Below are 27,828 nucleotides of genomic sequence, written 5' to 3'. Positions count from 1 at the left end.
AGTGAGTCATATAAACATTTATTTAGTTTGTAAATTGTAAACTTGCAAATCACATATACATGGTCAGTTTGTTAACCCATTTACACATGAAATATGGTGCTGAACATGTAGTGATATGTGAGAGATTGTCAAAAGGTACAATTCTCGTAGTGGCAATGTCATATAACCAACTGAACAACGACACAGTTTTTTATATATCAACTGTAGTCTTGGAGAGAGAAAATAATACCATAATATTAAAGGTGATATTTAGTATTTAATATTAGAGTTCGCCTAATTTTAGATTATGTGACAAAACAAGCAATGCATCGTGTAGAGAATCATTGTACCATCCAAACCGCTGTGAAATATCTTTTCAAAATCCCAAAATATAGCATTTTCAGCTGTTTGAAGCTGGTGTACAAAACCAAATAGACACAAAAACAAAATTTAAGAACGGGAAGCATAGAAATAGCGCACATCTTCCACTTCTTAGACTTGCTTTCAATGAGAATTACAGAGCTTTAACTCACTTTTCTACGTGAACTTGGTCAGGTCGCCCAAAAAATTACATATTGTAGCTTTAATAAACATTCATAGACATAATATACTGCATTTATATTCATATAAGCAATTTTTAACATGCAATTGTAAACTTTGTGCCGATGCCATCTTATCAATCTTGCGAGCAAGTTCCTGCTCTTAGCGACAAAAAGCACCTGGCTATGTACACTAATATTTTTGATTAATTCTTTCTTTAATCTATTTTTAGGGTTGTTTTCAAATTTGAAATGCGGTACCCTGGTGCGGTTCTCTAGAGCGTTTGAGAGACTTCAACATAATACGTTTGGGTTTCACAATGCAATTTCTTTAACATATCAGAATGCGTTCTGAAATTCTGGGACTGTCTGTGTTAAAACCCTGCTACCTCAAACATGGAGACCAATTTACAATTATTTGTACTGTGTCTTATGATTTCTTTGAACTAAGTACTATAACAGTATTCTTTTTCCATAAATTCTTAATATTTTTTATTCTTTATTGATTTTCAAATTGTCAAATAATTTATATCATTCATCTCACGAATTACACCTATGATGGATGTTCGCTCTTCCTAGTGCCAATAATTATGAATTCATGGATGATATAATTGTTCTAGTGCCAATAATGATAGTTAATAATATATAGATTAATATAAACAGATCAACAAGTAAATAACTTGAAAAATTAAGGAAGAATGGATCAAAATACGAGATGATCACAAGCAAAGATGTGGTCTACCTGCCAAGCTGGCCCAAAACCCTTCAATTCCATCCCTGATCACAAGTACACGGACCAATAGATGACGTTGAAGAAGAGGAAGGAGAAGGGGAAGAGGGCTCGGGCATAGAGGTCGACCCGCTTGGCAGCTGAGGGGATGATGGGCTTGGGCGGCGGCGGTTTCTTGGCCTTGGCCTGGCTTTTGCTCAGGCCGTGGGGCAAGGTAATGGGCTTCCCGTAGCAGTCAAAGTTCGAGAGCTCAAAGTCCCGCGGCAGTGAGCCAACAATGCTGAAGTCGTTGGTGCGCAGGTCCGATTTGGAGGTGCACACCTTTTTGCACCGGGTCTCTGCCCCCTGGAAAAGGGAAAGGTGGTAAACATAACTTTGTTGATGGGAAAGTGGTCTTTTTGCTATCAGAGTACCCACCCCACAATCACACCACACACACACAATCACAGAAGGCTGGGGAGAGCACAGGGTCAGGAAAAAAGCAGTGCCCCTTGAGCAGGTTAGGGGTCAAGTGCCTCATCTGGTGGTGAGGTAGTGATGGGAGCCATTGAAAACATTGCATTAGTCCCACTACTCCAAACATTCCCATCCAGTCACTCTCCAGCTCTCTGACTTTCTCTCAGCTAATGGCATCATACATCTAGGCAGCCCATGAACTAGGAGTCCGCGCGAGCTCTAATCACATCCCATGTCATCCTCCTCCCTTCCTGCCAACCGCCAACGCTGAGCAGTAGTGGCCAGAGCCAGAGAGAAATGTCTTAATTCCAATCAAGTAATGCCTTTATTTGTGTGACATTCTGACATGAGTTAATTTATGACTGTGCTTTGCAAACCCTTTCAGGACCGTTTGGTGTAGTTTCAGTCAGCTAAGTTCTATGGTTCTAGTGTGGTTGGAGGGTAGGATGGTGCTAACATGCCTACCTTCTGTAGACATTGGCTGTGTTGTGCGTTCCCTATGGAGAACGTGTCACGCTTCAAACGTCAGGGTGATAGATCAGCTGTATTCCTCTTTATAGGATCTTACCGGAGAGAGACACTTTGAGTGATGCTGGATTGATCATTACTGGTGTCCATATATATTGGCATATACAAAGGGTGCCATTTTGACCATGCAGTGGTGTTTTGCATTGGTCTGGCAGTTTCTTTACAAATGAGATGACAATGCAACAGATACGCACTTATCTTATGCATTGTCTTTTGATGGCACCCATAGACAGTGGCAAAATATCCCTAATGTCGCTGTTTTGGAGATGTAATCTGGATGTCTTCTCTTGTGTTTTCTTTGGTGAATTGACATGCTGTTACAATAGATTTCTAAATACAAAATCATCTGTGTATAGATGATGATATAGATGATATAGTAAGTTGTTGACTTAACTCTATAATGCCTACTTCAGGTGTTTTAGTACTAGTCTGTAAGCTCAGGACTTAACCTGGAAGCTTCTAAAAACCCAAATTTCAACATCGATCTTTCTCATCAACTTCCCTCAAGGGCTACAGGGCAATTGAGAAACTAATCATATAGTTGCTAGTTTTTCCACTCTAACCATTAATCTCATTAAATCGATGTTCATTTAATTTACATTTGATACGAAAACATATTTGATCTCTGCGGACGAGTGCAATATTCTCGAAGTCTTGACTAACATACATTACAATGTCAAGTAATTTCAATGAAGTGTATAATTAAAATGACATTTCAGGAGCAAAATCTGTACCTGAGTGTCAATCTTTATCCGTGCTAGGCAAGAGTGCAGAAGATGTTAGCATTTATGAATGATTGGATCGTCCAATCTATTTAGCATTTAGATTGCTAACTTCACTCTAATCATGCCTAGGGACAAGGTTAACCATTCGTCATTCAACTAAGTGTGAGGATAGCACACGCGCACACACGAGTACACACACATGCACGCAAAAGTGCACACATGCAAGCGTCTGTATCCATTAGTGACAACTTCATCCGGCCTTGGATCAGTGTCTGGCGACAACTTAATCCTGACTTAGATCAGTGTCTGAAAACAACTTCATCCTGACTTAGATCAGTGTCTGAAAACAACTTAATCCTGACTTAGATCAGTGTCTGAAAACAACTTAATCCTGACTTAGATCAGTGTCTGAAAACAACTTAATCCTGACTTAGATCAGTGTCTGAAAACAACTTCATCCTGACTTAGATCAGTGTCTGGAGACAACTTCATCCTGACTTAGATCAGTGTCTGGAGACAACTTCATCCTGACTTAGATCAGTGTCTGGAGACAACTTCACCCTGACTTAGATCAGTGTCTGGAGACAACTTCATCCTGACTTAGTTCAGTGTCTGGAAACAACTACATCCTGACTTAGATCAGTGTCTGGAGACAACTTCATCCTGACTTAGATCAGTGTCTGGAGACAACTTCATCCTGACTTAGATCAGTGTCTGGAGACAACTTCATCCTGACTTTTTAAGGCTGCAGGGGCAGTATTGAGTAGCTTGGATGAATAGGTGCCCATTGTAAACGGCCAGCTCCTCAGTCATCCTGACTTAGATCAGTGTCTGGAGACAACTACATCCTGACTTAAATCAGTGTCCAGAGACTTCATCCTATTTCTAATTACAGAAAGCGAACTCACGTACACAAGCAACACCCCACCCACCCCCCACCCCATTCCCCACAAACACCCATCCCCTCCCCACCTTTCTATCACCCACCTGCAGTGTGCTGACATGACAGGGCGTCTCGCTGGTACCATTGACCGTGTTGTTCTTGCCTGCCGCCTTCTCCTTACCCTCTGCCTTCACCTTGGATGCCATCTTGGCCTTCTCGGCCTCGATGCGCTTGGGGCTGTTGAGCATCACCTGCACCACGGCGTACTCCACCAGGGAGGCGAAGCCAAACAGTAGGCAGGCGATCAGCCAGATGTCGATGGCCTTCACGTAGGAAACCTTGGGCAGCTCTGACGCCAGGGACGTGCACTCAGAAGACAGGGAGAGCACAGAGAGGATCCCTGGGAGGTTAACAGGGAGGGAAGAGATGACCTTGTCAACTAAACATCCAGGGAAGGAGAGCAGAGCTTAGTGTTGGGGATACTTCTAGATGTGTCAAAGGAGCTCAAATTAGCATTTGGACTCGACTCTCTAATGCTCAACATAGAATGCACAGCAGACAAGGAGATTCAACTTCAGACCTTGAGGGTCGCAGTATTTGCTAGTTTTCATCCTTGCCTTTAAATCAGAGGTCTAGTCTTTGATCTAAACCAGGTGAATGGTAAATAGCAGGGAGAAGACACAGCAGCCCTCGACAGTTGGAATTGAACGCCCCTGATGTACAGTACAGAATAATGGATATATGAATCACCTGGACTAGGCAGTGGTAATAAAACACTCACATTCAAACCCATATCCCAGGATATACAGTACTAAGATCCAAATTATAAACCCATGAACCTTCCTTTACCTTTCTACCTTCCTAATTCTAGTGATGAAGTGGGTTCACAGCACCACCAATAATAAAGAGATATTTTCTATTGTTTTGGCTCTCTGATTGGACAATTAATCTAGGCCGTTATATAAGTGACTGCAGAAATATCTCGAAATAAAAGCGTGGGGTCCTTATTTCGGATGATTACCTAACCCCATCGGAGTTCACCGAGCTCTGAAATCCTTTTCATCCCAGCATGCAAGCTGGCCTATTTTACATAACACAGGGAAGGTGTTGGCTCTGTTGAAACAGCATAATGCTTTGTTTGCTGACGCTTGGCCCCGATGGGACGCTGTATTGTGGGAACAAAATGAGTCCAACACGACACACATAGTAGGAAGTGTATACGGAAGTACTTCACACATCTAATCACATGTACGCCAACACACGCACACGCACACACACACTCACCCACACACAGAGGTGACTGAATGGACACACACAGGAGATGACTGACCTGTGCTGATCCCATTTACTGAGGTGTCATGAGGTGGCCCTCCAGAGGAGATGAAGGGATGGGAGGAAAGTGACTAACAGCTGGAGGGGAAACAGAGGAGGAGGAGGTAGTGACGGAAGTGGTGGGAGTGGAGGAGTAACAATGTATGGTCCTCTTATCCACACAGCTCTCTCAGACCCATCAGAATGGATGAAGTGACATCACACGGGGAGAAGTTGCCATTTCCCACTCGTGCAGGCGTGTTGATGATGGACTAGGCAAGTTACTCATACAACATAAATTGTTTCATGATATATTATGTATCATGTAGGGGAGACAGTGGAATGACAATAGATGGTTCCATTGCTATTCACATTGCACTCCCTCAGGCAGACAGTGAAACAGTAAAATGGGATACTAGAGTATATGAAAAACAGTAAACCACTCTCATGTCATCATGCAGTGATGTCAAATGGATGGCTATATTAGGCTGCATTTGATGCCTCAATAAGTCAGACCAGCCTCAAAATTCGAATTGAATCACGCTACATTTCACTATTATTTCAATTAGTAAAGCAAAAGAATAACGAAACGTAGGATTATTCCATTTTTTTTTAGGCTAAATTCAGACAACACCACAGTGACATGGAAGACTAGCTACAGTCAGACACAGTGACATGGGAGACTAGCTACAGTCAGACACAGTGACATGGGAGACTAGCTACAGTCAGACACAGTGACATGGGAGACTAGCTACAGTCAGACACAGTGACATGGGAGGCTAGCTACAGTCAGACACAGTGACATGGGAGACTAGCTACAGTCAGACACAGTGACATGGGAGACTAGCTACAGTCAGACACAGTGACATGGGAGACTAGCTACAGTCAGACACAGTGACATGGGAGACTAGCTACAGTCAGACACAGTGACATGGGAGACTAGCTACAGTCAGACACAGTGGCATGGGAGACTAGCTACAGTCAGACACAGTGACATGGGAGACTAGCTACAGTCAGACACAGTGACATGGGAGACTAGCTACAGTCAGACACAGTGACATGGGAGACTAGCTACAGTCAGACACAGTGACATGGGAGACTAGCTACAGTCAGACACAGTGACATGGGAGACTAGCTACAGTCAGACACAGTGACATGGGAGACTAGCTACAGTCAGACACAGTGACATGGGAGACTAGCTACAGTCAGACACAGTGACATGGGAGGCTAGCTACAGTCAGACACAGTGACATGGGAGACTAGCTACAGTCAGACACAGTGACATGGGAGGCTAGCTACAGTCAGACACAGTGACATGGGAGACTAGCTACAGTCAGACACAGTGACATGGGACTCTACCTACAGTCAGACACAGTGACATGGGAGACTACCTACAGTCAGGCACAGTGACATGGGAGACTACCCACAGTCAGACAAAGTGACAAGGGAAACTAGCTACAGTCAGACACAGTGACATGGGAGACTAGCTACAGTCAGATACAATGACATGGGAGACTACCTACAGTCAGACACAGTGACATGGGAGACTACCTAAAGTCAGACACAGTGACATGGGAGACTACCTACAGTCAGACACAGTGACATGGGAGACTAGCTACAGTCAGATACAGTGACATGGGAGACTACCTACAGTCAGACACAGTGACATGGGAGACTAGTTACAGTCAGACACAGTGACATGGGAGACTAGCTACAGTCAGACACAGTGACATGGGAGACCAGCTACAGTCAGACACAGTGACATGGGAGACTAGCTACAGTCAGACACAGTGACATGGGAGACTAGCTACAGTCAGACACAGTGACATGGGGTTAGGATAGGGGTTAGTGGTTAGGATAGAAGTTAAGGGTACGTGGTTAGGATAGGGGTTAGGGGTCAGTATTTAGGATATGAGCTAACAGTAAGTGGTTAGGGGTTATGGGTCAGTGGTTAGGATAGGGATTATGGGTCAGTCAGGGGTTAGAATAGGGGATAGGGGTCAGTGGTTAGGATACGGGTTATGGGTCAGGTCAGTCAGTGGTTAGAATAGGGGTTAGGGGTCAGTGGTTAGGATACTGGTAATGGGTCAGTGGTTAGGATACGGGTTATGGGTCAGTCAGTGGTTAGGATAGGGGTTATGGGTCAGTGGTTAGGATAGGGGTTAGGGGTCAGTGGTTAGAATAGGGGTTAGGAGTCAGTGGTTAGGATAAGGGATAGTGGTTAGGATAGGGGTAGTGGTTAGGATAGGGGTTAGTGGTTAGGATAGGGGTTAGTGGTTAGGATAGGCGTTAGTGGTTAGGATAGGGGTTAGTGGTTAGAGGTTAGAGTAGGGATTAAAGTTCATACCCAGAGGGACCCTGGCAGCGCTGGCATCAGGGTTGATCCAGAAGGAGAGCCAGGAGAGGACCACAATGAGCAGTGTGGGGGCATAGACACCCATCATGTAGAAGCCCACCTGCCTCCTCAGGGTGAATATCACCTCCACACATGTGTAGTAGCCTAGAGGAGTAAAGATAGTGTTATAGGGCAAGGCTGGAACAAAAGCCTGCACAACCAGTAAGGTGAGGGTTGACACTCCCTGGTCTAGGATGAGTATAAGTTTTTCAAGCTACCGGTAGGGTCAAACGTTCATAACAAAGTCATATAAAATGAATTTGGGTAGACAATAATATGAACACTAAATGACTTGTTGTGATGACTAACGGTCTGTAAGTGAAAGAATGAACGAAAGAATGAACAACAAGTATTTTCCAAGAGTTTGACTCAGGACAAGCAGAAAGAGAGTGCATCATCATCAAGATACCCTATATTCCTGGATAAATGTGCATGTTCTCAAACTCGTCTAACACCGGAGGCCATTTCCTCTTGGATTATTCTTTCAGAAGCAGAACAGAAGAGGGGAGGGGCAGCCCGTGGTGTATTCAATTTTGTCAGCTTCCTCTCTCTCTCTCTCTCTCTCTCTCACTCTCTCCTTCTCTCTCTCTCTCTCTCTCTCTGATAATGATCTACTGTTTAATTGCCTTTATGAATAACCATGATATCTCATGTCCCAGACAGACTGCTGTTTCACTGTTTCTTTCCCTCGTTATCTGCTTTGGAGTAACTATATTAAAGGCCCAGTGCAGTCAAAAACGTGATTTTCATGTGTTTCAAAAGATCTGTTTGAAAATACTGCCTGAAATTTCAGCCTGTTTTGGTGGGATGGAGTTTTGCCCTGCCTGCTGACATCAATAAAAAACAAAATATTGTTTGAGAAATTGCTCTTTGCTTAGAAGCTATTTTTTCCCCCCCCCATTTTAATTGAAAACAATCACAGTAAGGAACTTAATTGTTACCCTGAAATGATTTTATATTGAGATTTAAAAAAGGCTGCATTGGCTCTTTAAACATGTCTCTCTTGTGTTTTCACGCCCTGTTTCCTAGCACCAGCACCTACCTTTCCCTTAAGTAGACCCTGTAGCGATGCCCCTGCCAAGCCTCTCGGTCAGGTGTTCCCAAACTTGTAGTTGTTGGCCCCTGACCCCATTTTGATATCAAACATTTTTCATGACCCCACCATGTAAAAAAAAGTGATGCAATAAATGGTCAATGTTTACGTTTTTAATTGGATAAAAAAAAATCATGCGACCCTTAGTTTGGGAAACGCTGCTCTTGGTGGACCCTGTAGTGAGGCCCTGCCATTCCTTTTGGTGGACCTTGTAGAGATGTTCCTGGGGGCAAATTATTTTAACAGACCCCTCATGACTCCAATGAGAAACATTTTATGTTTTAAAGTAATTTCTCCTGCAATTCTGCACATTTTGCAATGGGGCATACAGAGAATGTTGCCGTTCTAATAAAGCAAGTTTGCGGCAAATTTTTTACTTTCATGCAGTTCTACTAATTTTGTGGAGGCAAATGTTTGTAGTTTTGAAAATGATAACTGTTGATCAATGGGACCCACCCCGGTCAGTAATTCGATCCTGCTGTGTATTTTATTATTCTAACTTTGGTGGGGGTTGGTCAAAAAAGACTGTAAAATCACCTGGAACTCAGCTAAAAGTTTAATTTAGGAAATCTGTTCCCATGTATTGCCACAAATAAAAAAGAGACAGACTGTATGTGATTGTCTCAATGTAATCAAGGTGTGGAATGATTGTTAAACCAGGCTTTGAGACCATGTAGGGGTTTAGGGTTAGCATACGGGTGGCAGGTAACCTAGTGGTTAGAGCGTTGGGCCAGTAACCGAAAGGTTGCTCAATCGAATCCCTGAGCTGACAAGGTAAAAATCTGTTGTTCTGCCCTGGAACAAGGCAGTTCACACCCACTGTTCCTAGGCTGTCATTGTAAATTCAAATTTGTTCTTAATAGACTTGCCTAGTTAAATAATGAGGCAATGTTTACACACCTCTGTGTGTGTGTGTGCCATGCCGTAGGGGTGGGGGGAACTGTGTCATAGAATGGGCTCCCCCCGGTGATCTTTGTGTCTTGCTTGGTTGTCACAACAACCCCATTAAAGGTTGCCTTGCTTCCAGCTGTATTGCTCCCCTGTGTGAGTGTGCAGGGGTCGTGTTCGAACTGAGAGCTAACGGTGCTATGCTAACCTCCAGTGACACTTGTTGCTTTGTTTTTAGAGTTAACAGTTAGCTACTCACACTGACAGGTGAGGAAAAGGCCTGGGATTTTAAGGTGCTTTAGCGAAGCATGACCTATCAAAGTTTTAACATCTCCAGGCTATATTGAGCATGAGGGCAACCAATGTAGACTACTGTGTGTTTCTCCAATGTGCAAGTGCAAGTGTAGTGTAAGAGACACCATTTTAAGCTTTGGCCAACGCTACCTAGATAGATTAGCTACATACAACTACATGTGCTACAGTTCTTATTAATGAAGAACTTACAGAGATAGTATGAAAAACTGTTGTATGTAACACATGCAAATACAACTTTGAAAAGTAAAATAGAACACTGGTTTATTTTGAGGCCTTTGGAGTCTTTGAAATTTATGAGAAAATGATATCTTAGCGTTGGTATCGAGCCACGTAAGCATTTCAATTTACAAGGAATAATTAATGAATGGATGAAATGGAAAAGCCAGAGCTTTATACTGTTAAGCCAAGCTTATTAAAGTCTGTGACGCTCCAGTTAATGGCGAAGCTTAATCAGGAGACTGGAAGTTCATTGGTACAAAGGATTTCTCACTGTGCTAATTTTTTATTTTTTTATCAATAATTATTGCCTTGCAACTGATGCCAAATGCAAGAGAGAGTCTGGCTTGAGTAGAATAGAGCAGTCCAATATGGTTTCATTGCATATTCTTGAACAAATAATGAGTAAAACATAGGTCGTTTTTATGTCTAGCCGTATAGGCCTATAGTGCAATACACCCAGCATGACTGTATTATGGGCATGTTCCGTACAATTGATTTGCAAACCCATGTGTACATGCTTATGACAAGTAATACTGCCTTATACCTGTAGGTAGCACAGTTTTCACTAGTGATAGGGGAAAAAATCGATGCAGTTACATATCGGGATATTATTTTTGACAATATCGCAATATTATTTCACGCTATTTGTTAGTAACAGTACCAAAACTCCAGTATTTTTCCGTCATAGCTTGTTCTCCATCTTCTTTTTAAATTTCTTTTTAAATTTGTTTAAAGTATAGAAAATAAATACTTGTTTTTATTGTCATATACACCAGATACAGTTGAAGTTGGAAGTTTACATACACTGAGTCATTAAAACTCTTTTTTCAACCACTCCACAAATTTCTTGTTAACAAACAAGTTTTGGCAAGTGAGTTAGGACATCTACTTTGTGCATGACACAAGTAATTTTTCCAACAATTGTTTACAGACAGATTATTTCACTTATAATTCACTGTATCACAATTCCAGTGGGTCAGAAGTTTACATACACTAAGTTGACTGTGCCATTAAACAGCTTGGAAAATTCCAGAAAATGATGTCATGGCTTTAGAAGCTTCTGATAGGCTAATTGACATCATTTGAATCATTGTAGACCTCCACAAGAATTGTAGACCTCCACAAGTCTGGTTCATCCTTGGAAGCAAACGCCTGAAGGTACCACATTCATCTGTACAAACAAGAGTACGCAAATACAAACACCATGGGACCACGCAGCCATCATACCGCTCAGGAAGGAGATGTGTTCTGTCTCCTAGAGATGAACGTACTTTGGTGCGAAAAGAGCAAATCAATCCCAGAACAACAGCAAAGGAGCTTGTGAAGATGCTGGAGGAATCAGGTACAAAAGTATGTGTATCCACAGTAAAACAAGTCCTATATTGACATAACCTGAAAGGCCGCACAGCAAGGAAGAAGCCACTGTTCCAAAAACTCGAAAAAAAGCAAGACTACAGTTTGCAACTGCACATGGAGACAAAGATCGTACTTCTAGGAGAAATGTCCTCTGGTCTGATGTAACAAAAATAGAACTGTTTGGCCATATTGACCATCGTTATGTTAGGAGGAAAAAGGGGGAGGGGTGCAAGCTGAAGAACACCATCCCAACTGTGAAGCACAGGGGTGGCAGCATCATGTTGTGGGGTGCTTTGCGCAAGGAGGGACTGATGTACTTCATAAAATAGATGGCATCAAGAGGAAGGAAAATTATGTGGATATATTGAAGCAACATCTCAAGACATAAGTCAGGAAGTTAAAGCTTGGTCGCAAATGGGTCTTCTAAATGGATAATGACCCCTACCATACTTCCAAAGTTGTGGCAAAATGGCTTAAGGACAACAAAGTCAAGGTATTGGAGTGGCCACCACAAAGCCCTGACCTCAATCCCATAGACAATTTGTGGGCAGAATTGAAAAAGCGTGTGCAAGCAAGGAGGCCTACAAACCTGACACAATTACACCAGCTCTGCCAGGATGAATTGGCCAAAATTCACCCAACTTATTGTGGGAAGCTTGTGGACGGCTACCCTAAATGTTTGACCCAAGTTGAACAATTTTAAGGCAATGCTACCAAATACTAATTGAGTGTATGTAAACTTCTGACCCACTGGGAATGTGATGAAAGAAATATAAGCTGAAATAAATCATTCTCTCTATTATTCTGACATTTCACATTCTTAAAGTATTGTGGTGATCCTAACTGACCTAAAATAGGGATTTTTTACTAGGATTAAATGTCGGGAATTGTGAAAAACTGAGTTTAAATGTATTTGCCTAAGGTGTATGTAAACTTCAGATGTAGGGGCAGTGAAATGTGTATTACAGGGTCAGCCATAGTACTATGGAACTCCTGGAGCAAAGTAAGGTTAAGTGACCTGCTCAAGGCCACATGAACAGAATTTTCATTGTGTCAGCTCAGATATTTGAACCAGCAACCTTTAGGTTACTGGTCCAATACTCTAACCACTAGACTACCTGACATCCTATTTTATATCCAGGAGTCATGGCTCTGTCTTGTCCCTCTGCAGCACACATATGGTGAGCAATGGAATAGCAATACAATCACTGTAATGAATAACAATACAGATCGTATCAGTATTGTGATAATATCATATTGTGAAATCCCTGGCAATTCCTAGCAGTAGTTTTCACTCAAAAGAAAACAGAATACTTGTATGTCAAGCCTATGGGGAGCTTACCTGTCCCTGCATAGAATTTGGTGCAGTTTCCATACTCTATGTCCTCCTGTTTGATATCAAACTGGGGCAGGGCGATCTCCTCCATCTGGACAGGGTCTCCTGACTGCCACATAAACTGCAGGTCATCCGTCGTATAGCCAACTGTAGACACAGAGAGACGGGCACACACACATACACACACACACACAAACAAACACATACACACACACGTGAAAGCATCCACAGGCACGCACGCACAAACACACAAACACACATCGTCGTCGTCAACAACAGTTAATAGTGTGTATGAATCTCCATCCTGACATGATTATTATATCTCAATGTTGTTTGAAGTACGTTTTTATATTAATAGTAATCACACTCTGCTAATAATACGATTTTCCAGTAGTCATCTTTAATTACTTGTAATCCTTCCCTAACAAACATTAAATAAAGACTGATTTACATGTCCTATACATTTGCTGGCGTGATTACATGTATTCTATTTGTTTAGGCAAGTCAGTTAAGAATAAATTCTTATTTACGATGACGGCCTGGGAAGTGGTGAAGGGCAGCGCTAAATAAATAAATAAAACGAGACAGGAAAGAGACAACAGGAAAGACATCACAACACGTAACAGACAGTTCCAACAATGCATAATAAAACAACCTGGATATAAATGAAACCAATTGTTCTGTAACTGAAAAACATCATTGAACTCTTTAACAGATACCATATATGGTCATGTGAAACTGAGCCATTATCAGTTACTCACAGCTCTCCAGCTGCATCTTACAGCGCTGCGTATCCATGGGGAACAGGGTCAGGTCCAAAGGACAGGATAGAGTGACAGACAACCTGGCAAAATGCAGAACCCTCAATGATTGTTCGTTGCAACGATTTCATCATTAATGCTATTGATGATTTGTTTCATGTCACGTTGCTTTTCAGCCAATACCACCCTATGCCTGTGGACATAATTAGAAATGATGAATGTTTTTAAAAACCCATCAATTGAGATCTATCTGATTGAGGTTGAATTCATTGTGACCTACTGCAATACAATGCTTCCTTCTAGTGAAAAGTAGGCTAAACTGGTCAAATTGACTGAAAAATATATTAGAAATGTCTGTGTCCTTGAATTTAAGTATGAGCTGTGAGCTAGACGGCTGTAGAAAGAGAATTACAGAGCTGCTGGGGATTCAGACTTTCATCTAAAAACATTTCCTCCCAAATCTGTTCATCAATACCGCAAAGCTATATAATTTAAGAGACAATGGCGACTGCTGAATGATTGAAAAAGACGCTTCCTCGGCTCCGGAAATACATTCTTAATGTGAGCAACACCTGTATTGTGCAGAGTTGCATATGTTATTCCCAGCAGTCCATTTGCACATGAAAGCTTTGGGTTTTGGTTGAGATTTTAGAGGAGTACTATTTTTAGTATTTTGACAGCTTTCCCCATCATGTATAAACGGTACATAGAGTACATCACCACAACAACACAGTAAGCTTGGGGAGTGACTCATAGCTTTTAGCCCCGAGTGACATAAAAATACACATAGGGTATCCAATATGGGATCAGGAGTAAGCAGCTGAGCAGGCGAGCAGCCGAGCTTCAGTACTTGGGAGTGTAAGAGGACTAAACATTCTCCTTTCTCTATACTATAGTTCTTACAGCAGCTAGTGCCACCTTGTCACACAAGACTAATGCTGAGGCTCCAGATGCAGTAAGTAGAGGGAGAACTGACTGGGGAGATAAATATCGGACAGTATTAGTGGGGGGAAAGTCTTATTAAAGTGCTAATCTTTGGGCTGGTTGGAGTGGAGTGGGGCATTGTGGGAAAATACAGGCTGTCATAGGTTTTTAGCGTTGTCATCCTGTGGACATTACTCTCACTAATGACATAGAATATTGGCATTCCAGATCAGTAAAAAGGCTCAACAGATGTATCACATCTCCAAATCTCTGATTACTCTAAGTCCCTAAAGCAGCATTAAAGTATTACAGAGAGATTTCTGTGTGCACCGGATACACAAACACAAATGATGTCACGACATGATTCCTGGTGGATGTCGTGTATTAATATAGTACTAAAATATATACAGTATATATTTATCTTGTTCATCTACATAACTGTATAGTCAATGTATCTTCAACAAAGTTTACCAGAGTGAACATTAACATAAAAGTACCATATTTTCAACCTATCAAATAGATTTTTTTTGATTTTTTTTTAAATCACCAGCATTTGTCACAAATTATTTTCTGAGGTATATTGTATTCTAGCTGCTGTGGTCTGAGTTCCAAAATCATAAAAAGCTATGTTTAATTTGTTAGTGCATGGCAGTGCCAGTAAATCTAAGAGAATAAAAATGCTTTTGTTTCAAAATAGTGCAGCAATTTCTGTGAGCCATCAGATAACAATGTTAAAGAACTCTGAATGAACAATGAAGGTATGGAGTTGATTATAACTCATATGAATCTAATTAGGTTGTTAGGACCCAGTTTACTGTAACTGTGAGGAAATGGCTGTCTCCAAAGCTGGCTTAAAGGAGAGCAACCACTCTACAATTTTAAAGACACATGTATGTTCAGATAGCTATACCGTGATAATACACACATTCATTAGACAAAGAAGAATAATTGACCATACGCCATACAATGATTAGCAATACACATGTTTATCTGGATCTGCTAAAATATATTTTTCAAATCTTAACGGCATCACCTGTATAGGAAAATAAATCAGTAAAAATGTATAACAGTACGCCAACACTCACCTCATGCTGATGAGGACGTCACCGTTGCGGAAGATGAAGAGGAGAATGTTCTCCTGGGTGACGTCATGGAAGTTGGCACTCTTCTCGTTAGCGAAGAACAAATCAGGCTTCCACAGGCATTTGAACATCTTGGGATCAACGGTGAGTGAGTCAGATTTAAAGTCCCGAGGTAGCCTGAGTCTGGGATCATTCCATCGCTGCCTCAGAAAGATGTTCACTCGGTAATCCTGTTATGTTCACAGTCGGGAACACAAAAGCACGACAAAACCATAGTCCTGCAGTTATTGTCACTAATGGAGATGAATCCTTTTGTGAAGGCTCTAGTTTTACAAAATGGAAGCTAAAGGTAGGCAAAAAGACAATAGAGAAACACAGTCCCACGGCTATGCTAACCATGGATGAGCTAATGCTAAGGTTTATGCTAATGTCAAGGCTCAAATATCACTAATTGTAGGCACAAAGTAGGCAGACGTGCTCTGATAAATGGTTGACAAGCAAACCTGACTTTATGGAGTTACATGTAATACAACTGTGTGGTTAATATCAGTCATTAGTCAACTGGCACTGTTAACAGGGAATCCAGATGGCTTACAAAATGGCTGACTTCTTCCCACGAACTCTACCCACTAATTATAAACAAACCAGTTTGATCAAAAGTGTCTGAAGTCTTTTTAGGTAGTTTGAAATTAGATAAAAATCTGATTCCTGGCCATGTGACTTGTGTCTGAACAGTCAAATCATACTTATTTGCCCTCAAGTGGGTTTTAGACTGTTATTTGGCATATCTTGTTGCTTGCTAGCTACTCTTAACAGCTTGACAAGAACATGTGGTAGTTTGACAAGAACACAAACAAATGAGTTAATGTGCTAGAAAGTAAACAGCTACCTAGCTAGCTAGGTGACTCTTGTGGCTAGCCAAAAATGACTTGTTTTGAAAGTTGGATCATCTTATCCTTTGAGGCTTTAAGTGTTCTTACAGTATGATTTTTAAAGTTCAAAGCAACTGTGAGACTTCTCTGGCAGGCATTGTTGTCAGTCACATTAGGTTGCTACATAACTTCTGAGTGAGAGGAAGCAGGACACCACCACCAATCAGCCTACAACACTGCGCACAAACCCGTCATTGCTGTGACAACTAGTGTAGCCATGACAGCAAAGAACTGCAGTCTGAACACACACAAATCTGATTTAGTCACTTCTAACTTGCTGTTTGGACAGTCAGTATCCCAAAATGGATTTGAAAAACAAAACTGATTTGTGCATTTAGACCTGCAGTGTAAACAAGGCTTAGGTTCTGCAGATACGCAGAGAAAGTCTGATTGTATTTTGATTAAAATCAATCAAGGAAATATTGACATTAAAGGAACTGTTTAAGGGTGTTGCAAAGGTTCAAGGGGTTACACGGAATTATGCAAAAGCCTCATTAAGAGCTTAGACCATGTTGTTTAAGAGAACATGTCACTCAGTGACCTTTTATGTACCATTGAGTTTTGGTGTACTTCAAAATTCTGTTGGAGAGCAGGTGTAGGGGGGGCTATTAGTTAATTTCGTGAAGACGAATGACCTGTCAAATAATCCCCAAACACACCAACTGTGCGTGTGTGCGCGTGGTGTTGCCTTGTTAAAATTGTGATCAGTTTAATGACAATGAGCCATCTTCATTCATAATATAAATTCAGAAACAAAATGTCCAATAGTTGTTCCGCTGCACCACTGTATCATGGCCTTAACAACTGACCATAATGTTTAACAGGCCTATCTTTGACTGTACCCTGACAGAAACTCCACCAACCTCTGTTGCGTTCCAAATTTCACACCGTGATTTTTGTAAATATCAAAAGATTAAATGTATTCTCTGCGGCCGCGTATCAACCACCCATCTGCCGCTGTGAATTTGGCAAAGATTTAACACATCCACCAAGTGTCATGAAAGAGGGAAGCTCAAGACGGAGAGGCCTTATGAAACATGGTGGGGATTTATTGCCCGCTGCAACATCATATTAGTCATTCTCTCCAGGCGACTGTGCCTCACAAAGTGAAAATGGATGTGTTAACTAAGGTGGGCGTGCAGCGGATTGGAGCATTTAGCTGAGGTGTAAATGACAGAACAGTATTTCAAAAGATCAGAAGCCCCGTCGAGTGATAAATGGAGAACTAGAGGTAACCAGCTCTCTCTTCATCTCTCTCTCTCTCTCTCTCTTTCTCTGTCTTTCACCCCTTCTCACTTAAACTATCTCTTGTTCATGCTGGGATATAGCTAAGTGGGAAATGGGAAAGATGAGCGACTGTCTGTCTGTCTCACCGCTAACTCTTGGGTTTTGACTGTTAACGTTTTCCTGTGACGCATATCATCACCTTAATCGTCCCCGGTGTGAAATTCCCCACTGTTGGCATTAAGTGCACCAGTAGACCGCAGACACACGCCACTGATCTCTGGCCAAGGGAAATATTTTAGGTGGAAACCCAAGACATTCCAGGATACAGGATATAAGCTTTGTTATGGGTGTCACTCCCCATGAAGTGCAAAGACATTGGAACAGGAGTTGACTCTGGAGAAGACATACACACCTGCCTCAGCAAAACAGAGCTAACATAAAGCTCCGAGGCCCCAAGTGATACATAGCTGGATAACAACACCCATGGGTTAACAGACACTGGCTGTCTGTCTGTCTCCATCCACCCACCGACATACTTGCCATTCCTGTATCCACAGTATCTACAGTGCAGCAGGTCTATTTGCATTCCAAATCCATCTACAGTAACACTCTCTCGCAAATCCATTAGCCTGCATAGGGCCTGAGTCGCTAACTGAACAGATTGTTAACTATTCTACTCCTCCCATATGTGGAATGAAAAGACAACATTAGGTAGGTTATTAGGAAGTTTAAACAGCGTTCTCTTTAATGTCTCTCAAAGTGAGTCAGGGTCAAATCATCTCGTCCTGAGTTTAATCTACATTCATTAGCATTCGGAAACACAGTTCTTTCAGCAATGAAGCCATCAGATAAATGAGGCATGAAAGCCTTTGTCTTAATAATGATTCACCGTTAAATCATCTGACGCACTGTAGTCTGCGTACAATACATCTTCCCCAATCCCCTATGCTTATTAATAATGTACTATTATATAGTGATTGATAAAAATTATATGTTGATCAGATGTAATTGAACCATGAAGGGTCTGAGTAGGTTAAAGATGCACCTAGATGATGACCTAAGGCCAGTTGTTTTACCTTCCATGGTTAAGGTCAGGAATTGGGGAGGATAAACAGGGAACTTCTATCACACAGTGAGGAAGTCTTACCATAGTGGTCTCCTGGATTGACCCAAAGCTGTTTATAAATATGTTCACTTTGTCCTCCACAGGAATGCCTAAAAAAACAAAACAAGGTTAGAACAGAAGCAGCTGAAAACAGGCAGCATGAGGACCTCTCATTCACAATCTTACTGAACTGAACAGGCTTAACCTACGTTTCAATACAATCTTAGGTAGCATCTCATATTCATAAGGTTCATGAGGAACATCTATTTGATGTAAACGTTACAATTCAAAATGCATTTCAGAATATCAGCCTATAGTTGTAACTATACCCAACGAAGTTGAAATTCAGAAAACACAGTATAAAATCTCCCGTCACACAAAACGGCAAAGGGATGCCCGAGAAACAGCTTCAAATCTAATTTCTGAGATTAGAGCGCTGACTTTAATGGATGTCAAGATCTAGCTTTCGTCTGGCCTTGATATGAACACCAGATGTGGGCCCAGTGGGAAGAATAACCAGGCAGTCATAGAGGGAATTCACATGGCACGAACCACATCAAACAGTCGAAGTCTGGGAGATGCATACAGAGCCAAGGCCAGGGAATGAGGATGGGTCTGCAATGGTCTAAAGAAGACCACCCTGGACCCATTACATCATTAGCTGGGGTTTCAATTGGGGCACAAAACATCTTAAAAGCCTGGGAGTGTTGGTTATTTTGACAAGGTGTTGAGTTCAATCAAATTGTGAATTACTGTAAAGATCTTCTCCAATAACTGCCTTTAACGTAGCTTCCTCAACATGGAAACTTGGATGATAGAGTAAAAAAAAGAAAGAGAGAGGGAGATGGAGAAAGAGTAAGAGAAAGAGAGAGAGGAAGGGAGGGAGAGAGTGAAAGAAAGAGGGAAATAAAGAAAGAAAGAGGGAGGGAGAGAAAGAGAGAGAAAGAGAGAGAGAGAAAGAAAGAGAGAGAGGGGGAGAGGGCAAGTGTGAGAGAGAGAGAGAGAGAGAGAGAGAGAGAGAGAGAGAGAGAGAGAGAGAGAGAGAGAGAGAGAGGGCAAGTGAGAGAGAGACCTCCTGCCAAATGTATGACCTTATTAGAGATACATATTTCCCTCAGATTACACAGACTCACAAAGAATTTGAAAACACATCCAATTTTGATAAATCTCATATCTTTTGGGTGAAATACCAGTGTGCCAACACAGCGGCAAGATTTGTGACCTGTTGCCAGAAGAAAAGGGCAACCAGTGAAGAACAAACACCATTGTAAATACAACCCATATTTATGTTTATTTATTTTCCCTTTTTTACTTGAACTATTTGCACATCGTTGCAAACCTGTATATAGACATAATATGACATTTGAAATGTCTTTATTATTTTGGAACTTGTGTGAGTGTAATATTTACTGTTCACTTTTGATTGTTTCTTTCACTTTTGTTTATCCATTTCACTTGTTTTGACAATGTAAACATATGTTTCCATGCCAATAAAGCCCCTTGAATTGAATTGAGAAAAAGAGAGTGAAAGAGAGAGAGAGAGAGAGAGAGAGAGAGAGAGAGAGAGAGAGAGAGAGAGAGAGAGAGAGAGAGAGAGAGAGTGAAAGAGAGCGAGAGAGAGAGAGAGAGAGAGAGAGAGAGAGAGAGAGAGAGAGAGAGAGAGAGAGAGAGAGAGAAAGCAGGCTAACCTTTGAAGTTGGGCCTGATTCGAGGATCATATGTGATCAGTAATCTGTTCAAGATGTTACTGGTTGAATTCTCAGGGACCCGTGCCAGGTCCTCAGGTGTCAGCTGTCTGCAAAGAAGAAAGAAAAAAGGAGGAAACTCTAAACCACATTACGTAGCAGGTCAAATTCTCCTGGATTAACTGTGCAGACGGAAGTATATCTTTGTGTTTCCATAACCTGAGAACTACCAGTTGGTGATTCAAGTAACTTCGGTAATAGGACCTCCCCAGCAAACAATGCTTGGGGTCTCAGAGCATTCCTGGAATGTCTGCAAAATTAGAGTTAAATGTTCACAAGATTATGGGAAGTGTTCTTGGTTCTCATAGCAGAGTGAAAAATAAAAGAAATTCCTCAAGAATTCAAGGAATCAGTAGTTTATGGCTCTATAGGTTGCTTTAATGTCAGCAGCACCTGTAAATGGCAACATCCACAATGTTGCTGAATATCACATTTGCATAATGTTTCCTGCAACCCTAGCATGACATTCTTGGAACGTAGTGTGAAAATCATTTGCATTTCTGTCAACAAGCAAAGGTTCTTAGTGTATTTGTGAAAGATTCACATCAGTTGTGACCTTAGAAGAATTTTCAACATTCAAGGAACATCTTCTGCTTTCTGAAACTGATTTGCTGAAATAACATTGACCTGAGGAGAGATGGATGGAGGGAGCAGAACTTGGCAGAGGAAAGAGGGAAAATCCACTCCATGTGGGTGGCAACTGAACTCTGCCAAGGAATTCAACTTGAAAAGCACATTACATATGATTATGTAAACCTCATCAGGCACTGAGGATGAGTAAAAGTGCTCGGCTGGAATTTGTGTGTGCACGTTTGCAGTTCCCTTGATCAAGGTGTATCCCCTCTGCTCCACCATCAGTTCCCCACCAACAAAACATTGTTTTCTCTCCAGTTTAGACATTCACTGTGAATATTGTAATGAAATTAAACATTTCCCTTCAATTTCAATAATTGTTATGTTTGATCCCTTTTAGGATTTAGTACAGTAAGACATCAAACATTGCATGACAAATTAGGCTTTGAAGCTAAAACAGGGATAGGGATGACAAATTATTTTTTTGGAGAGACGATACTTCTGGCCAGCTGTCCTGATTTATAATGTATCAAACATCTGTCTCTTCTTGGATTGCATTTTCAAACACTAAGCATTTGAAAATGGTCAGAGTAACTGATTGTATTTTTGAGTTTGAGCAATTTAGGCAATGCGGCAGGGAATCTCATGAAGTGGGGTGAAATTCTGCACTTACGAAGGACAGTAGACTTGCTTCCCCTTCTTCCCTTTCTTTGTCCCTTTTTCTTTAGTGGATCCTCCCTCTATCCAGACCAAGGCGAGGAGAAGGATGGCCAGCTTCTTGACGCCCATCTTGGTCAACCCCTTAGCCTGAAAATAGAGAAAGAACATTTGAAAAATAGATCTCTTCATGTCTTCAACTCATTCATGCTTAATGTGTCGACATTCACACGCTCTTTCCAAATGTTGTCTTTTAGCCATCCAATAAAACTTGAAGTTGATTTGCAAATATGGAGCAAGGCTACCCCATTTGTAAGTTACAGAAGACTGAAGCCCATTCTCCTAACCCATATGGATACAGTTGTCGCACATTTGCATGCTCTAGTTTAAATCCCTTCCTGTAAATAAAGACTGTAGATCTATCACATCTATTGTTCTGTCAACAGATTGGTACTCCATGGATATGACTCGGATGAGATTCTGTCACCAATATAATCTGATTTGATTCAGAACTTTGAACGTTCTGTGTACTTTTAATCTTGTGTCTCAGTTGGTTGGAGAAGTACATACACATACTGTACACTGAAAATGTATTAATACACTGAGGGTACAAACATCACCTGCTCTTTCCACGACATAGACTGACCAGGTGATGTCATTTGTTAAATTCACTTCAATCAGTGTAGATGAAGGGGAGGAGACAGGTTAAAGAAGGATTGTCAAGCCTTGAGACAAATGACACATAGATTGTGCATGTGTGCCATTCAGAGGGTGAATGGCCAAGACAAAATATTGAAGTGCCTTTGAACTGGGTATGGTAGTAGGTTCCAGGTGCACCGTTTTGAGTGTGTCAAGACAGGTTCCCTACACAAAAGACATCTAGCCAACTTGACACAACTGTGGGAAGCATCGGCCCAGCATCCCTGTGGATCACTTTCGACAGTCCATGCCCTGAACACATGTTTTTTTTACCTTTATTTAACTAGGCAAGTCAGTTAAGAACAAATTCTTATTTTCAATGACAGCCTAGGAACAGTGGGTTAACTGCTTTTTCAGGGGCAGAACGACAGATTTGTACCTTGTCAGCTCGGGGGTTTGAACTTGCTAGTCCAACGCTCTAACCACTAGGCTACCCTGCCAACCCAAGATGAGGCTGTTCTGAGGGCAAAGAGGGTGGGGGAATGCAACTCATTATTAGAATGGTGTTCTTAATGTTTTGTACACTCAGTGTGTAAGAGTTATTGTGTCATTTCATGTAAGAGTGTCTGTTAAATAACCTAATCACAGCATTCTTAAAGTATAATGTCTTCCTCTTGCTGAAATGGTTGTTTTGAGAGTTTCATAAATTGAATATAATACAGCAATTTTACTAAATTCAAAGCACTTGTTAAGTGTCTAAAGTACTCTACAATTGCATTGATTGATTGATGCCACCAACACAATGTATACATTTATTCCATTAAAACATTACGACCCAGTCTTCCTAGACTAGTTCATTTGCCAGAAGGGAGCTCTTGCATTTCATTGTCTAGACACTGCTGCTGCACAAGGAATTCCCTGTCTGCTACTCCCACATTGATCATCATCAGCAGTAGCAGAACTGTGCCACACTTTGGTTCACTCTGTACCTCAACACTAAAACCTATCCTAGCTTATACAGATGTAGGATCTTAATTTGATCACCCTTTAGTTGCACAGCAGGAAATGCGAACTTGTGGTGTATTTTAGTTTTAAAAAGGCTTCAGGCCTCCTGGGTGGCGCGGTAGTTAAGGGAGCTGTACTGCAGCGCCAGCTGTGCCACCAGACTCTGGGTTCGCACCCAGGCTCTGCCGTAACCGGCCGCGACTGGGAGGTCCATGGGGCGGCACACAATTGGCCTAGCGTCGTCCAGGTTAGGGAGGGGTTGGCCGGTAGGGATATCCTTGTCTCATCGCTGGCTTCCGGGTTGGATGCACGCTGTGTTAAGAAGCAGTGCAGCTTGGTTGGGTTGTGTATCGGAGGATGCATGACCTTCAAACTTTGTCTCTCCCGAGCCCGTACGGCAGTTGTAGCGATGAGACAAGATAGATACTACAAAAATAATTGGATACCACAAAATTGGGGTAAAATAAAAAGGCTTCTAAACTTTGTTATTTCCACTTTGAAATGTAAAATTTGATTTGCCCCAATGAAAGATGTATTAACCCAATGCAAAATGTCCATTAATTATAATTCACATTTGGTGTTATTTTCCCGCTGTAGCAAACTGGCTCAAATTAAGATCCTACATCTGTATTTCACACATGATTATTGATTCCACACAGCTGAAGTGTTTGTGGTTTATTTGACATGACACCTATCCCCTCATGTACTTTGGTGTGTACGACCCAGAATTCCATTGACCTAGAATTACTCCTAATCATTATCTTCCAGGGAAATATAACCTTAATTAGTTGTTATTTGTATTTTTCTCTCTCTCTAAAGTGATTTACAGTCAAGTTCACAGAGCTGTGCAAAGTTGTGCTATGGCTAAGTTGTGCTATTGCTGGTATGCCCTGCATATTTCATAAGCTTTTAGTCACTTTGCATTGGGGTGGTCCCTGTTTCCTAAATATAGTTTGTTCGAGTATTTTCCCATTTCACTGAGTGAGGACAGAGGAGCTCTCCTATTATAATGTAAATAATATCTATTTTATTTAACTTTTATTTCAAATGAAATGTAAAAATGCAACCAGGGAGACACATTGAGACCAGCACACAAATAATGATATACAAAATACACATACAATATACACATTGCCATTATAGTCAACTAAAACAAACACATTAATCACTATAAAAATCCTTAACCAATATCTTAAATTGACCCAGGGACACCAAATGATCGAAATGAAGTGCCAACTGGAGACTATTCCACACGAAGTGCCTGATTTGAAAAGGCAGATCTCCTGAACTCTGTGGTTACCATGGGAGTCAAGCATGTTGGAAGCTTGCGGAGTAGGGATTTAGAAACAAAAAGAGAGAAATTAAGTGATCTACTTGCCTTTAAAGAGGTCCAGTCCTTTTTGGTAAAGGATGCAGAGAAGAATAGTAACTGCCAGATCTAATAAAACGAAGGGTGCTGTGATAAACAGAATCAAGGGATTTTAGAGTAGAGTCAGTTGCACTTCGGTCGAGAACAGGTAGAAAAGTTGATTGAGAAAACATTGCAAATAACCTATAAAATCCCTGTTTCAAGAGAGTTCGCCACTATGTCACTCCATTCTTACTGATCCATTCCTAGCGTAAGAACCTTGTGTTGTTTATACAGTGCATTCGGAGAGTATTCAGACCCCTTGACTTTTTCCACAATTTGTTATGTTACAGCCTTATATATATATAAAAAATAAACAAATATCACATTAACATAGGTATTCAGACCCTTTAGTCAGTACTTTTTTGAAGCACTTTTGGCAGCGTATGACGCTACAAGCTTGGCGCACCTGTATTTGTGGAGTTTCTCCCATTCTTCTCTGCAGACCCTCTCAAGCTCTGTAAGGTTGGATTGGGAACGTCTCGCAGTACAGCTATTTTCAGATCTCTCCAGAGATGTTCGATCGGGTTCAAGTCCGGGCTCTGGCTGGGCCACTCAAGGAGACTTGACCTGAAGGGACTTGTCCCGAAGCCAATCCTGCATTGTCTTGGCTGTGTGCTTAGGGTCGTTGTCCTGTTGGAAGGTGAACCTTCTCCCCAGTCTGAGGTCCTGAGTGCTCTGGAGCATGTTTTCATCAAGGATCTCTCTGTACTTTGCTTCGTTCATCTTTCCCTCGATCCTGACAAGTCTCCCAGTCCCTGTCGCTAAAAAACATCCCCACAACATAATGCTGCCACCACCATGCTTCACCTTAGGGATGGTGCCAGGTTTCTTCCAGACGTGATGCTTGTCATTCAGGCCAAATAATTCAAACCTGATTTCAACAGACCAGAGAATCTTGTTTCTCACTCTACCATAAATGCCTAATTGGTGGATTACTGCAGAGAGGGTTGTCCTTCTGGAAGGTTCTCCCATCTCCACAGAAGAACTCCAGTTTGGCTGGGCGGCAAGGTCTAGGAAGAGTCTTAGTGGTTCCAAACGTCTTCCATTTAAGAATGATGGAGGCCATTGTGTTCTTGGGGACATTCAATGCTGCGGACATTTTTTGGAACCCTTCCCCAGATCTGTGCCTACGGACAATTCCTTCGACCTCATGGCTAGGTCTTTGCTCTGACATGCACTGTCAACTGTTGAACATCATATAGACAGGTGTGTGCCTTACCAAATCATTTCCAATATATGTAATTTACCACAGGTGGACTAAAATCAGGTTGTAGAAACATCTTAAGGATGATCAATGGAAACAGGATGCACCTGAGCTCAATTTCGAGTCTCATAGCAAAGTGTCTGAATAGGTATGTAAAATAAGGTATGTGTGTTTTTTAAACTTTTAATAGACTTGCAAACAGTTCTAAAAACCTGTTTTCGCTTTGTCATTATGGGGTATTGTGTGGAAAAATAATTTAATCAATTTTAGAATAAGGCTCTAAAGTAACAAACTGTGGAAAAAGTCAAGGGGTCTGAAGACATTCCAAATGCTCTGTATGTAGAGTTAAATTCAAATGTAAAGTCAGTGACACAAGCTCCCACATAGAATGACTATTGGTATCATCAGGTCAACAGGAATGATGTTCACCAAACACAATATTCTCCATTAGTGCTTTAATTGCACTATTGGATTTGTGACCTTGGAGACGTATTAAACGGCTGTTATTGCCTGTGAAAGATTACATACAGTATGCACAATGTAGCAAAAACACTGCTATTATTGAAATGCACAGAAAGGCCCATTTAATTTGGCACCCAGGCACTGCAACAACAAAAAAATCCATTCCACATTTGATAGTCTGCTGAAAAATAAAAAGTATGCTATTGATAGTATAGAATAGATACAGATTAATTATTATTTTTTAAACGGCTTTGCATGACATTATTCAACTTTCCCTCATTTTCGTCTTTGTGTCTTATCGAGACTTTTACTGTGCACCTCCATATTTAAGTCATGCAAACAAGCGATACAATTCCTTCTAATAGCCTAACATTTTCAACAATCACAATTCAACAATCACTACCTGTGGCTGCCTGCACCTCGCATCAGGTCCAATAGCAACAAGAGAAGACGCTGCCACTTGCCCAAAGCTTGAGCACCACTTACAAAAGATGGAGAAAATGATACATAGCGAAGCGACCACCACGATGTGAGGTGATAGGGGAATGGAGGGAAATGTCATTAACTACGAGCGAAAACATACTTCGGGGTCATGCATTTCACATTGCCTACATTGAAGTGAACATAGGCAACAACGACGTTTTGTTTAAAAATACAAGCATTTCACTTACCATTTTGTTTTCTTTAATAGTTGATTCGTTACTAGACAGGTAAAAGCTGACAGTGTAAAAGGTCGTTAGTCTTCCTTGACCATACGCAGGCGCTATTCTTCATTCTGGTCTCCCCCGTCCGTCATTCATTCGAAGTAGCAGTTGTTGATTTTTATCTCTAATTTACCTTTCGAGTATATGCCTTTTTTTCTCTACGCGCGGTCAGATTTGTATTTGTATTGAATGTATATGGTTGATGCCCTTTTGCCTCAGTTTGTGATGCCCAAGATGGAGGATTGCGTGTGCACCTGTCATGCAACATGCGCAGAAGCGGGATGCACACAATACATCATTGCCTCAGCACCACGGGCAGCCGCTTTCTGCCCCCAACGATACATGTAAGCCCATTACGTTTGGGCAATAATATATATTCATGTGATGCGTACAAACTTCCTATTATTTATTATGTCATATTCTTGAGCAACGTTTAGCGCCAACTGAAGAGTCGGTCAGGCGCTAGTGAAGATTGCGCATGACACCATAGGCTATTTAGCAAATAAAATGACAGCATCTAATTAATTATGTATTGTTGGATTGTAGATACATACATGTTAGTGAATGTAGGTCAATTATATATTTCAATCTTGTGTTGAGGTGTTAAAACGTTAATTGATGATTGAATGCAAGGTCAGAAAGGC

General features: G+C 41.3%; 1 protein-coding gene across 2 annotated transcripts; it reads right to left on the bottom strand.

The window, feature by feature from the left end:
• Nucleotides 1–27,489, bottom strand: LOC135526498 (glycine receptor subunit beta-like). 2 transcript variants are annotated; one of them, XM_064954915.1, is made up of 11 exons: nt 27,152–27,489; nt 24,782–24,859; nt 21,776–21,909; nt 20,473–20,579; nt 18,827–18,894; nt 15,524–15,750; nt 13,515–13,597; nt 12,760–12,900; nt 7,499–7,651; nt 3,945–4,240; nt 1–1,593 (listed from the first exon to the last, which is right to left on the bottom strand). In XM_064954915.1, exons 3-11 carry the CDS (start codon nt 21,889–21,891, stop codon nt 1,300–1,302), a joined length of 1,485 nt encoding a protein of 494 aa, XP_064810987.1. In that variant the 5' UTR covers nt 21,892–21,909; nt 24,782–24,859; nt 27,152–27,489; the 3' UTR covers nt 1–1,299. The 2 variants fall into 2 exon arrangements, with proteins under 2 accessions (XP_064810987.1, XP_064810986.1); XM_064954914.1 differs by lacking the exon at nt 24,782–24,859.
• Between the last annotated feature and the right edge of the window lie 339 nt (nt 27,490–27,828).

This window comes from Oncorhynchus masou, chromosome 32, assembly GCF_036934945.1.
Source record: "Oncorhynchus masou masou isolate Uvic2021 chromosome 32, UVic_Omas_1.1, whole genome shotgun sequence".
Lineage (NCBI taxonomy): Eukaryota > Metazoa > Chordata > Actinopteri > Salmoniformes > Salmonidae > Oncorhynchus > Oncorhynchus masou.
The sequence above is the reverse complement of the archived record's forward strand: the minus strand, read 5'-3'. Positions and strand labels throughout refer to the sequence as shown.

What these genes read in the sequence shown, in the direction of transcription:
- LOC135526498 (XM_064954914.1), bottom strand. An exon ending in GACGTCCTCATCAGCATGAG is followed by an intron (nt 13,598 to 15,523) that starts GTGAGTGTTGGC and finishes GCATTTTGCCAG; the next exon opens with GTTGTCTGTCACTCTATCCT. An exon ending in TAAGATGCAGCTGGAGAGCT is followed by an intron (nt 12,901 to 13,514) that starts GTGAGTAACTGA and finishes CTGTGTCTACAG; the next exon opens with TTGGCTATACGACGGATGAC.